At 48.5% G+C, this 12514-nt stretch overlaps 1 protein-coding gene across 3 annotated transcripts in view; it reads left to right on the forward strand.

Moving 5' to 3' along the window:
* Positions 1-12514, forward strand: part of LOC106814889 (cytochrome b-c1 complex subunit 2, mitochondrial-like) — a 15450-nt gene that overhangs the window by 1459 nt on the left and 1477 nt on the right. For all 3 annotated transcript variants that reach the window (XM_014819262.1, XM_014819265.1, XM_014819263.1), the window contains exons 2-6: positions 210-360; positions 972-1103; positions 2694-2894; positions 3856-4088; positions 4431-4825. In XM_014819262.1, the coding sequence (XP_014674748.1) occupies positions 226-360; positions 972-1103; positions 2694-2894; positions 3856-4088; positions 4431-4825 (1096 nt within the window). In that variant the 5' untranslated portion in view covers positions 210-225. The remainder of the gene's footprint in view (positions 1-209; positions 361-971; positions 1104-2693; positions 2895-3855; positions 4089-4430; positions 4826-12514) is intronic.

A 12514-nucleotide genomic window follows, 5' to 3' on the forward strand; every position in this document is an offset into this window, starting at 1 on the left:
TTATCTTCCCTAACCCAGATGCGTTCGATTTCGTACCCAGGTTAACCCAGGTGGCTCTGGGGAAGCAAATCGAACGCACTATTTATTTGTTTAGCTATTTCAGTTGCAAACTGTTAACAGTTTAGGGTTAACGAGTTACTCGATAGAAATCGCCGATAATCGGTCAATATATTTTTGATAGCGCTAACTTGCTAAGCGTCGTGTTGTAGGTCTGAACGAACGATCATGCGTAGCTCCGCTAGCGCCATCGGGCGGCGATTATACGCAGCGCAGGCCGCCGCTGCACAGAAGACGGAGGCTGTTCAAGCTTCCCTTCAGAAAGAGCAGCCGAAAATCAGCAAACTAGCCAACGGGATCCAGGTCAGTACTCACACTTCTGTGCTGTCCTTGTTTGAGACCCCGCAAATGTGTTTTCACAAACGTGCTGAACCAATAAGCCAAATCGGAAAGTTCCCGCCGCCAAATTGAGATCAGATAAGAGGGGGTATAAACAGCCCTTAAATTATAACATGGGTAGGATAGGACTATTCTAAGTTTTTGATCTATAATTTTCTTCACAAACATCATACTTCAATTCACAGGTGCATTTCTGTTTACATAAACATTTACAAATACGATTGTGGTCGTTTGGGATATTTTGCAATGTTTGTGTTAATGCAAAAAGTAAAAATGCACGAGTGTTCACATTAATCGTGTACTTTCTTAAGCGTGCCTCGGCCATTTTATACCACCTTTTTCTGTGACCTACATAGCACAGCTAGACTTTCCGATCTCACTTATTCTGGGTGCTGAACTTGGATTGGGCCCGCGGTTCGAATCAATTAAATTCGGTTTATACCCACGAAATAGAATACTGCCTCTGTAATAATTTTAACTGCTATTGACTGCAGTGTTCGTTAGTTGTGAGTGATTTAGAACATCTCTTCATGTTTGATATGATTATTATTGAATAATGCTCTGTCCTTTTACAGGTTGTCTCAGTAGAGAATTTCTCTCCGGTGTCCAAGGTGGTGGTTGTATACAACGCTGGAGCGCGATTCGAAAGCTCACAGAACCTAGGAGTAACCCACGCTCTCCGAAATGCTGGCGCACTCGCAACAAAGGTAACAAAACGACGACATCGAAAACGCCGCCAAGAAATGGCGACAGTTTTCGATGATCGATGGTGTAAATTACAACCAGACTTACACACCACAAATTGTTTTTTGTCTCTAAGCTTTATAATAGAATGTGGCAAGGTACAACTTACTGTACAGTAAATTAATACATTTTTTGTAGCCCCTACAATCCACTCAGGTTGGTTAACTCCTCGCTGAGTTTAGCTTTGTGCTTATTGGATCTTGTACGGGGAAACTGTGAAAGAAAGGTAGGAATAAATAAGGTGGAGCTGTGTCTGTACGCACAGAACGGCACAGAACGGCTCGTCATTTTTGCCGGGCTGGGCTTCCGTCTCCACCTGCGCGGTTTGCTGTGCAGTTAGAACGGTTGCTGTATAGCGGTGTGCTGAAAAGTTCATTGTGTTTGAGCGTGCTCTTTTTCACGAGTATAGTATACAAAGATGATCGGTCCTTTGTCTTCCTCAGATGAAGATGATGAGGTTTTGTTACTAGCATTGGCACTGAAGAGAAAATGAAAACGAAAAAGCTAATGTTATTGCTAAGATAGCACTTACGTCTAATGTTAATGTTACGAGAATAGCGTTGACAGAAATGCAGAGCATAGCTATGAGAAAATTCACGATAACAGGAACTTGATAACTTGATGTCACAAGGCTGCCGATTGGATGAGAATCGATCAAATTCAAGTTCATACACATTTATTGTACATCACAGTAATTTGTGCATATTGTGGTTGGTAACTACGTATAAATAATATTTGATGAAAAACGACACGGTCATGAATTTATTCTGCACAGCAAGACAAATTCTCACACTGTAACACGAGACGCGAGAGTCGTGAATTCTCAAAATATTTAAAATGAGAACAAACGCCATTTGTAAATGTTTGTTTTGGTTTACGATCGGTAGATAAATAATGTTTCTGACGTGTTTTTTTAAGAAAAACATTTGATTCATTAATATAATATATAATATCACTATAACTGCCATTCTTTGTGTGAATGCATTATTTTCATCTTAATATTAAAGTTAGGAGACTGTCTGGGCTCTCGTAATGTTAAGAGGATATTTGCGAGGATTTTTCATTCTCGTAACGTTGCGATGTTTCTGTCAACGGTTTGCGAGCGGAAGTTAATGTTAAGACTAATGTTAAAACTAATTTTGTTTCTGACAACAGGGCCCAGGGTTTTAAGCAAGCATATACATCTGTGCTTAATTTTCCATGCTATAACAGCATAAATTCTTAGTCTTTTCACGTTGGTGTAATCAGTAACATATCCGCTATTAGGTGAGACCATATTTCGCTATATTTTTGCGTTTTTCGAGAAATGATTTCGAAATAAATCCTTTAAGAATCTGTCCACATCTTGCGATAACGTTGAAGCGGCGAGCGTTAAACCTTCGAATTGCATTTGTTCTTTGTTTTTAACATCTAAAACGCCGCAATAGAACAGCCACGCAATTTTTGATGACCATTGGCCATAGATAACAACTAAGATTTTAAGCGAGCACGCACATCTGCGTTCACGTCGCTGCGGAGGGCGGTAAACGTTCGCTTGTTTCTCCGCGCTGCAGGACACGTCGTTCTTCGGCAACGTTCGTAACCTGGAGTCGTTCGGAGCGAGTCTCTCCGCGACGGGAACAAGAGAACATCTCATCTACACGCTGGACGTCCTGCGAAACAACTTTGACGCAGCGATGCCGTTTCTCGCCAGCGTCGTCACCGCGCCCGTGTTCAACCAATGGGAGCTCGACGCTGCCGCCAACAGACTGAAGGTGAGTTACGCTGGCTTTGCCGTCGCCGCAATGTCGAAATGTTATGAAGTTGAGTTAAGCTAGCAGCACACTTCACCATTTTCGTTGCTCGTACAGGCAATTTTCGTGCTCGCCACAAAAATGGCCAAGTGTGCGGGGGCCGGCAACGACCACTCACCACGGAAATTTAGTGGTGACCACGAGTTGCCGAGAATCAAACCGGTTTGATTTCTCACCACAAAAATTGCTCGTGGTGGCAACTTGTGGTGAAGTGTGCTGTGACGCGGCAACGGCCACAAAAATTGCCGACCACGAAAATTGCCTGTACGTGCAACGAAAATGGTGAAGTGTGCTGCTAGCTTTAGTGTGGCTTTTGCCGCGGGGTCAAAATGTTATGAAGTTGAGTTAGTCTGGCTTTTGCCGCGGCGTCGAAATGTTCGGAATCCAGTGCGATGTTTTGTTTTCGTGACAGACTATTGATTTTTTAACAACTACAGAACATTTCGTTCCTTTATACTACTAATATTATTCACAGGTTTTTAGGCCTTTTAAGCAGTGGGTCAATTACCGTAGCTTCCAACGTCAGCGTTTTAATGTTTTTAGTCGAGTGCGAATGTTTGCTAACAAATGCTAATCGATATTGCGAATAACGCCGGATATCGATGCGTTGTCCATAAAGTGCGATTTTCCACTTTTTGTCATTAACTGTTGATCTTTGGAAACATTTCGTTCTCGTATAGTATAGACTATAGTGTAGTATTCAGTGCTTTCGGTGCAAAAATCGCGAGATTTGTTCCCACCCCTTACCTAAAACCTCGTTTTTAATTTGTGGACGTTTTAGTACGATACTTTCATTTTCATCGCAAACTATTGGTCACGGCCTTTCGAAACCCTGCTGCGAAAATCACGAGTTCCCCCCTCTAACAAACCCTCATCAGGTGGAGCGTGAACCTCACCGTGTTGCGCATCCTCCGTGTTATAGGTGAACCTAGCACACTACGAGCAGTCGGCGTGCATGCGCGTCATGGAGACGGTGCATGCAGCAGCCTACCGCGACACCCTCGGCCGCTCACTCTACTCCCCCGCCTACATGGTCGGCCGCCACGACGCCGCCGCCATGGCCGACCACTGGGGGCGCTACTGTACGCCGGGTCGTCTCGCCGTCGTCGGCCTCGGAGTCTCGCACGCCTCGCTCATCGATCACGTCTCACACAGGTACGGCTAGTGACGCCTCGATGATCGATTATAATCGATGAAGTCTGTCGTTTGCAGCAACCGACTAAGCGCTCGATTATCGAAAAAAAGAATTTTAATTTAAAATTAAACTTGCAAAACATTGATGAAATGACTCTTTATTTTATTTTTGTGTTTCTTTTTTTGGTTACTTTTCTAACCTACACCAAACAGAAGGAAGTATAATACTGTTACATAGCTTTTAGAAATATTGTATTGTAAAAAATACTGTATTATATGATTCAATATCTGGTGGCCGCGATCAATAACATTCAACCGATTATCTTCGGTCATCGATTGGGTGCAACCGATTGCCATTACTAGGTTCACAGCCGCGGCAGGGGGCGCCAGCGCCGACGCGACCACCGCGCGTTTCGGCGGCGGTGAGATTCGAGAGCTCACGGGGGCGCCACTCGCACACGCCGCCGTTGTCGCAGAGGGCGCCGCCGTCACGAGCGCGCGCGACGTGGTGGCGCTAGCGCTGCTGCAGAAGCTGCTCGGCGCCGGCCCGACGATCAAGTACGGCGCGACGGCGACGACCTTGACCTCGTCGCTCGCGAAGGTCGCGACGGGACCGTTCGCGGCGTCGGCCGTCAACGCCAGCTACACGGACTCCGGAGTGTTCGGCTTCTACGTCGTCGGGCAGCCGGCGGACATGGCCGCGCTGCTGCGCGCGGGCATGGAGGAGGTCCGCTCCCTCGCGAAGAACGGCGTCACGGGTACGTAGCAGGTAGGGGGCGCTGCTGCGGGCGGGCATGGAGGAGGTCCGCTCCCTCGCGAAGAACGGCGTCACGGGTACGTAGCAGGTAGGGGGCGCTGCTGCGCGCGGGCATGGAGGAGGTCCGCTCTCTCGCGAAGAACGGTGTCACAGGTACATAGCAGGTAGGGGGCGCTGCTGCGCGCGGGCATGGAGGAGGTCCGCTCCCTCGCGAAGAACGGCGTCACGGGTACGTAGCAGGTAGGGGGCGCTGCTGCGCGCGGGCATGGAGGAGGTCCGCTCCCTCGAGAAGAACGGCGTCACGGGTACGTAGTAGCAGGTCAGGGCGCTGGCTGCGCGCGGTGCATGGAGGAGTCGCTCCCTCGCGAAGAACGGGTCACCGGGTACCGGTAGCAGGTAGAGGGGCGCTGCTGCGGCAGCGGCATGGAGGAGGTCCGGCTCCCTCGCGAAGAACGGCCTCACGGGTACGTAGCAGCTACGGGGCGCTGGCCTGCGGGCGGGCATGGAGGAGGTCGCGCTCCCTCGCGAAGAACGGCGTCACGGGTACGTAGCAGGTAGGGGGCGCTGCTGCGGCGCGGGCATGAGGAGGTCCGCTCCCTCGCGACGACGGCGTCACAGGTACGTAGCAGGTAGGGGGCGCTGCTGCGGCGGCATGGAGGAGGTCCGCTCCCTCCGGAGAGCGGCGTCACGGGTACGTAGCAGGTAGGGGGCGCTGCTGCGGGGCGGCATGGAGGAGTCCCGCTCCTCGCGAAGAACGGCGTCACGGGTACGTAGCAGGTAGGGGGCCGCCTGCGGCGGGCATGGAGGAGGTCCGCTCCCGTTCGCGAAGAAACGGCGTCACGGGTACGTAGGCAGGTAGGGGCGCTGGCTGCGCGCGGCATGGAGGAGGTTCGCTCCCTGCGCGAGAACGGCGTCACGGTACGTAGCAGGTAGGGGGCGCTGCTGCGCGCGGGCATGGAGGAGGTCCGCTCCTCGCGAAGAACGGCGTCACGGGTACGTAGCAGGTAGGGGGCGCTGCTGCGGCGGGCATGGAGGAGGTCGCTCCCTCGCGAAGAAGGCGTCACGGGTACGTAGGCAGGTAGGGGGCGCTGCTGCGGCGGGCATGGAGGAGGTCCGCTCCTCGCAGAGAACGGCGTCAGCGGGTAAGTAGGCAGGTAGGGCGCTGCTGGCGGGCGGGCATGGAGGAGGTCCGCTCCTCACCCAACACACCGCACCCCGCCAGCAACAACCGGGTCGGGGCTAACGCTAGCAAGCGTAGGGGGCCGCTAGCAACCACCCACTCCGTCACCCGCCCACCCCCCGCCCCCCCCGCGCCGCCATAGCGGCCCAGCCGACACAACGACCCCTACCCCACAACACCCCATACATTAACACACCGAGCTCAAACAACCACCCGCAACCACACACACCCACAGAACAACAACGGCGTCACGGGTAGCGTAGAGGTAGGGGGCCTGCTTCAGAGAGCACGCACGAGGCATGGAGGAGGTCGCGCTCAGCCTCGGCGAAGAAGGCGTCACGGGATACGTAGGCGGGCTAGGGGGGCGCTCTGCTGCGGCGCGGCATGGAAAGGAAGGGTTCCCCCGCTCCCTCCCGCCCGCCGAAGGCAAACGCCCGTCCCCACGGGTAAAAAAAAAACGTAAACAAAAAGGTAAGGGGCCGCTGCCTTGCGGGTGGGCCATGGGGAGGAATGGGTCCCGCTCCGTCCCGCGAAGACACGGCGGTCAGCGGGTTTAAAAAAAGTAGCAAAAAGCGTTAGGGGGCGCCTGCTGCGGGCCGGGCCAATGGAGGTAGGCTTCCGCTCTCTTTCCTGCGAGAACGGCGTCAAACCGGGGGTTAAACCGTAGCAGGCTAGGGGGCGCCCGCTTTGCTAGCCGCGCCGGGCCCAATGGAAGGGGTTACCCCCCCGCTCCCTTAGCGAAGGAAACGGCCGTCAACGGGTACGTAGGCCGCAGATAGAGACAAGAGGGGGCGCTGCTGCGGGCCGCCGGGCAAAACAATGGAAACGGAAGGTTTCCCCGCTCCCCTCCGCGTAAGAAACGGCCCCGGTCCCAGGGTCAAAAAAAAAAAAACGTTAAAAAGCAGGGGTTAAGGCGGGGCGCTGCTGGCGGGCCGGCAAATCGGGAAGGAAGTCCCCCCCCGCCTCTCTTCCGCGAAGAAAAAACAGGCCCGTCCAAGTTCGTAAGCAGGTAGGGGGCCCGCCTGCCCTGCGGGCGGGCCCCCCATGGAGGGAGGTTCGCCGTCTTCTCCCGCGAAGAAAACGGCGGTCAACCGGGTTTTTAACGTAAGCAAGGGTAAAGGGGGCCCGCCTTGGCCTGCGGCCGGGCAAAATGGGAAGGAAGGTCCGCTCCTCCCCTGCCGAAAGAACGGGTGGGGGGGGGTACGTAACGTCACAGCAAAGGGGGTAAAAAGGGGAGCTGCCTTGCGGGCGGGCCATGGAGAGGTCCCCGCCTCTTTTCCTTCGCGAAGAAACGGCGTCAAACGGTAACGTTAAAGGCCAAGGTTAGGGGGGGCGTTTGCACCTGCGGGCCCGGGCCCCCAAAAAAAATGGAGGAAAGGTTCCGCTCCCTCCCGCGAAGAAACGACGTCAAAACAACGGTAAACAATAGCAGGTTAAACAGGGGGCGCTGGCTGGCGGCGGCCCCCCATGGAGGGAGTTTCCCCGGCCTCCCTTCCCCGGCGTAAAGAGACGGCGGTCCCAAACGGGTACGTTAAGGCGCAGGTTTTAGGGGGCGTCTGTGCCTGCCGCGGGGCGGGCAATGGAGGAGGTCCCGCTCCTCTGCGAAGAAACGGCCCGTCCAACGTGGGTTTAACGTAAAGCAGGTAGGGGCCGCTGGCTGCGGGCCGGCATGGAGGAAGGGTTCCCGCCTCCCTTCGCCGAAAACGGCCCGTTTCCCCACGGGTTTTACCGTTAAAGCAGGGGTAAAAGGGGGCGCTTGCCTTTGTTGGGCCAAGGCATGGGGAGGAAAAGGGTCTGCTTTCGCTCGCGAAAGAACACGGCGTCAACGGGTAAAAAAACGTAAGCAAGGTAGGGGCCCGCTGCTGCGGGCGGGCCCCAAATGGAGGAAAGTCCCGCTTCTCGTCTCCGCGAAGACGGCGTCACGGGTTAACCCTAGCCCCCCGGTAGGGGAACCCGCGAGGGGAAAGGCCCCAGAAGCCTAAGGAAAAACAGATTGTTTTGGGAAAGAAGGAAACGGAAGCCCAAACGAATGTTTTTTAATTAACTCTTGAGTGGGGTAATGAGTTGAGATTTAAAATAAATTTACCGATACGCTAAAAATATGAAGGATTCTGCCCCCCGTGTTCCAAGTTTGGGTTCCCCCGATTGGGAAAACCCTTTTTGGAAAAGGTGAGTTTCCGCACTACCACGGTAATAAACGTAACTTTATCTAAAGTGGGTAATAAGGAATGGGCAAACCCAATAAGCGGTTTTTTTTATAAACGGTTTTTACCTATGTGGATCCTTATTTTTTCCACCGACTCCCTCTTATCCTCGTCAAAACCCTTTCTTTTTTCCTCTCTCTCGAATTTTAAATCGTTTTGGGGACACGCTCAACCGTGTTTTTCCCTCTCCCTCTCTCTCTTCTTGCCCTTCTACAGGGATCAGCAAGCTTTTTGCCATGCAATATGGTGGAAATGCAGCTAATATAAAATGCCTTGGCCAAAGCCTTTTGCCCTGTGCTCAAAAAATTATGCGAAGGAAGGAGAATATGCCTTAAAAACGAGTTAACTGCCCGATCCTGCGCGCCCCTCGCGAGAACACAAGGCTTTTCTCCCACTCCGGCGACTTTGATGCAAGCAAGCAACGACGTCACCCCCTCCCCCAGCTTGCCCATCGCCGCGGCACCGCCGCCCGAGTCGCCCGCCAGCCCGCGAAAAAAACCGCATCGTCCCCCCCCACGGGTAAAGCCTGGGCTGATGTCAAGCCCGTTGGGAGGACCCTCCCGAACACGCCCCTTAACTCCGACGAGCTTTACCGTCTTAATTATAAAGCCGCTAATTTTAAAATGGTTCCCCCCCCCCGAGCCGGTTTTTAAACGAGGGGGGCGGGTGGTTGTTTTTTTATTTTGTTTTAAAAACTGTAAAATTATTTGTTAAAGGTAAAATCGGTTTTTGAAAGGGGAGAACTTCCTATATACTCCCTGCACCCAACATCGCCGCCGGCCGTTTAAATAAAGGGTGGCGGCTGCGCAACCCGTTTGCCCCCCCTAGAAGAAGTCTTTTTCCGTCGAAGTTTTAAAGCGCGGGTTTTTGGTCCATCCGATTTTAGCAAAAAATAGCGGGTACACGTGGGCAAGCTGGCAAGCCCGGGTGCCCCGTGTCGTCGTGGTAGCAAACTTTACCGGCCGAGGGAATTTTTTTTGGCGACCATTCTTTGGGTTTGTTCATGTAAGGCCATCGGTCCAGTTTTTTTTGTTTTTGTCCAATAAAAACTTTAAAATTAATGGTTTTTTGGGTTTTCAAAGCCTTAAATCCCGTTTCTTTTTTTTTTTTGTTTTTCGTTTTGGTTTTTTTTGGGTCCCTGGTTTCCACTGTTTTTTTGTTTTTTTTTAAAAAACCAGCATTTTATTCGGCCTAAAATAAAAATAAGGAAAATATAAAATGCAAATAAAATTAAAAAATTTATTGAATGGTGGTTTCAATTTGCAATAACAAACATTTTATAAAAGTAAAGTTCCTTAATTTTTTTTTTACATATTATTGAAGGTTTCCAATAGTTTCAATAATATTGTACGTTTAAAAAGGCTTCACAACAGCTTTTTTTTTTTCCTATAAACTTTCCATCACCAAGTGGTGCCCCTAAAAACTTCTCGATAAAAAATTTAAAAATCGACCGAACAACCGTGGGTTCTTTTTACGTTTTGGGAAAGTTTGGGTCACGATTTTAATATACTAAAAATTTTTTATTAATCCAACAAACATTTCCAAACAAATCTTGTTTAAACTTGTTTTTTTTTGGTTTTTTTTTGCTTCCCCCCATGATTTGTGGTTTTTGCGTTTTTTTTTTGTTTTTCTGCCCCTTTAAAAATTTGATATTAATAGTGTTATAAAATAGCCAGTTGGGATGCGATTAGGACATATATGATATACGGAAGAAAAATTGTATTAAATATATGTGGTGGGGTTTTGTTGTGGTTTCCCCGTGAGGGAGTGTTTGTGGGGTGGTTCGTTTCGTGTTGTTTGATTGCTTTTTGTGGAAAATAATTTTTCTTTGAAAGTGGGAAAAATGATGAAGCCCCCCCTTTGTTAATAAATGAATATAAATCGATTCTTTTTTTCCCACCAAACACCGGTCCAGACACCGCCAACACTGGCTTTAAAAGTGGGACCCTTCCTAGCTTTAAATTAATCCTTAATATCAAATAATTAACGTTGGTTTTTGTGCCGTGCCGTGTGGTGGCGTGTGCCGCGCGGGCCAGTTGGGCCGTGGGGCGCCGTGGGAGTTGCGCAAGCTTGCGTTGCGTTTGCCATGAGGTGGGCACTCGCGCCGGTTGCGTTGAAGTGCCGGTGGTGCCGTGCGCGCGTGTGTGTCCCCCTTGTGGGGGGTGGGTAATAATCCAGTACCCCCCCCCCCCCCCTGCAGTTCAGTTGTAACACACACAAAAACCACGAACCCTTTTAATTTAGCAATAACGTTTTGCAAAAATGCCCCCCCATGTGGGCTGCCCCAAATAAGTGTAAGCCCACACATATTATAAACACGTTTGCGCCTCTGTTCTTTCCATATCGTTTTTCCCTTTGCGCTTTTTCCCTTTGCACCGTGGAATTTATCAAACTCCCACGGAATTGCCCCTATAAGGTTTTGTTTGTTTTTTTTTGTCCAAATTACGCACCTTACAATTTAATTTATAATGTTTCCCAACACGCAAAAACCACGAAGAAAAATGTAATACATATGAAATGCTTTTATAATAATTTTTTCCAGATTTACTTTTTTTTATAGGGAGGAAATGGTTCCCATGAGTTGTTTTTTTTTAAATAGAATTTAAAAGGGTTACCGCCCCCAAAATGAAAAAATCATCCCATGGTGGCTTCCCTTCATAAATAGAACGGCATCGGGTGGAGCCACACGAAAGCAAAAAACAAAATTCCCAGACGTCCCAAGTTGTCCCCCGGTCCCCCCCTTCACCGGGAAAAATTCCCGTCCCCGGTTTGGCGACAAATGCCCCTGTTTACCGGTTTTTGACCGTCCACCGGAGTCCAGAAAAAGTTTTCCCAGTCGTAAACCATTTTTTTAAATCAGCCCCCATGTTTTTTTTTTTTTTAAAATTTTACATTCAAGTAAAATTTACTAAAATTTTGCCCGTGGTTGTTGAATGTTACTGTTGGAAAACAAAAATTCCAGCGAAACAATAGAAAGAAATCGACAAAGTGTTTTTTTACTTTTAATTGTTTTTTTTAATTTACATGTAATACTTTTTTATTTAAAAAACATGTGGTGGCGGCCCGCGACAAACACATGTTCCGCAAGCCCCCGCCAACATGAAAAAGTTGTTTTTTCCTGGTTTTTTTGGGCACCGCCACCGCGAAAAAACGGCGATGGAACCCCATTTATCAAGTGATCCCTTTCGTGTGGGATTTTTTTTCCCAACTTGGGGAACCTTGCTGGCCAAAAATTAATCCCCAGTTTCCCCCCCCAATATAGAAGTGCGGTCCGACACCCTTCAAAGCTTTGACGCCTTCCCGCAAAAACCCGTGGGGACAAAAAAAATGTTGATCCTTCGTCCTCATCTTCATTTCCCTGAAGGGGGTAAAAAAAAGTGGGTTTTTAGATACAAACTACGACGCAACAATGGTGCTGTTTGTTACGTTTCCGTTACTTATATAAATAAATCATAATCTCATTATTTTTTTTAAATATAATATATACTATAATATATTACCCAATTAAAAAATAGCAAAAACACCTACAATTTTTTTTTTAAGGGGCGCAATATAATTTTGTCATTCCAAAAATTTTCAGTTTTCAAAAAAATAAAGAAAAAATATTAAAATCAAAAAACCACGTAAATACGCCCCACTGACTTTCAAACCAACCAAAACCCCTCAAAGTAAATTAATTTTTTATTGCTTGGGAAATTTTTGTGTGTGGGTGGCCCGTGCCGGTGCAATGCGTGCCCGGTGCGGTTTGCCCCCGCCGGCGTGTGTTTTGGTGGTGGGGGTAAAAAAATGCCCTATGTTTATATGTTTTGGTTGGGGTGTGTCCCCTTTGTTTTTTTAATTTTTTGAAACTAAATTTACTTCGGTTCCTCAAACGTACAAGAGAAAATACTTAACTACCTTAGATTTAATTGGTTTTTTTTTTTTTGCGTCAAGGACAAATTTTAAAATATTAATCTTTAATATTATTTTTAAAATTTAATAACCCAATTTATTCATAAACCCTCATGTGAAAAACAACTAAAATAAAACGCTTAATCCCTGAAGGAAACGTTGCAAGATGAGAATTTTATTTTTAAATTTGGTTTTTTTTTTAATTAATAAAATTATTGAAAACGACAGTCGTTGCCCTTTAGGCCGTTTCACTGTGTAGTAAAAGGAAAGGAACTTTACTTTTCAAGTATGAACACATTTTAACTGATTTTATATTGGTTTCTGAAAAAATTAATTTTTTTAAAACTCCGTTTTTCCCCCGGCAACACCTGTTTTGGCACAAACCCTTAAAAACAGTAAACAACAAGTACGACAC

This window comes from Priapulus caudatus, unplaced genomic scaffold (genome assembly GCF_000485595.1).
Source record: "Priapulus caudatus unplaced genomic scaffold, Priapulus_caudatus-5.0.1 Scaffold997, whole genome shotgun sequence".
Lineage (NCBI taxonomy): Eukaryota > Metazoa > Priapulida > Priapulimorpha > Priapulimorphida > Priapulidae > Priapulus > Priapulus caudatus.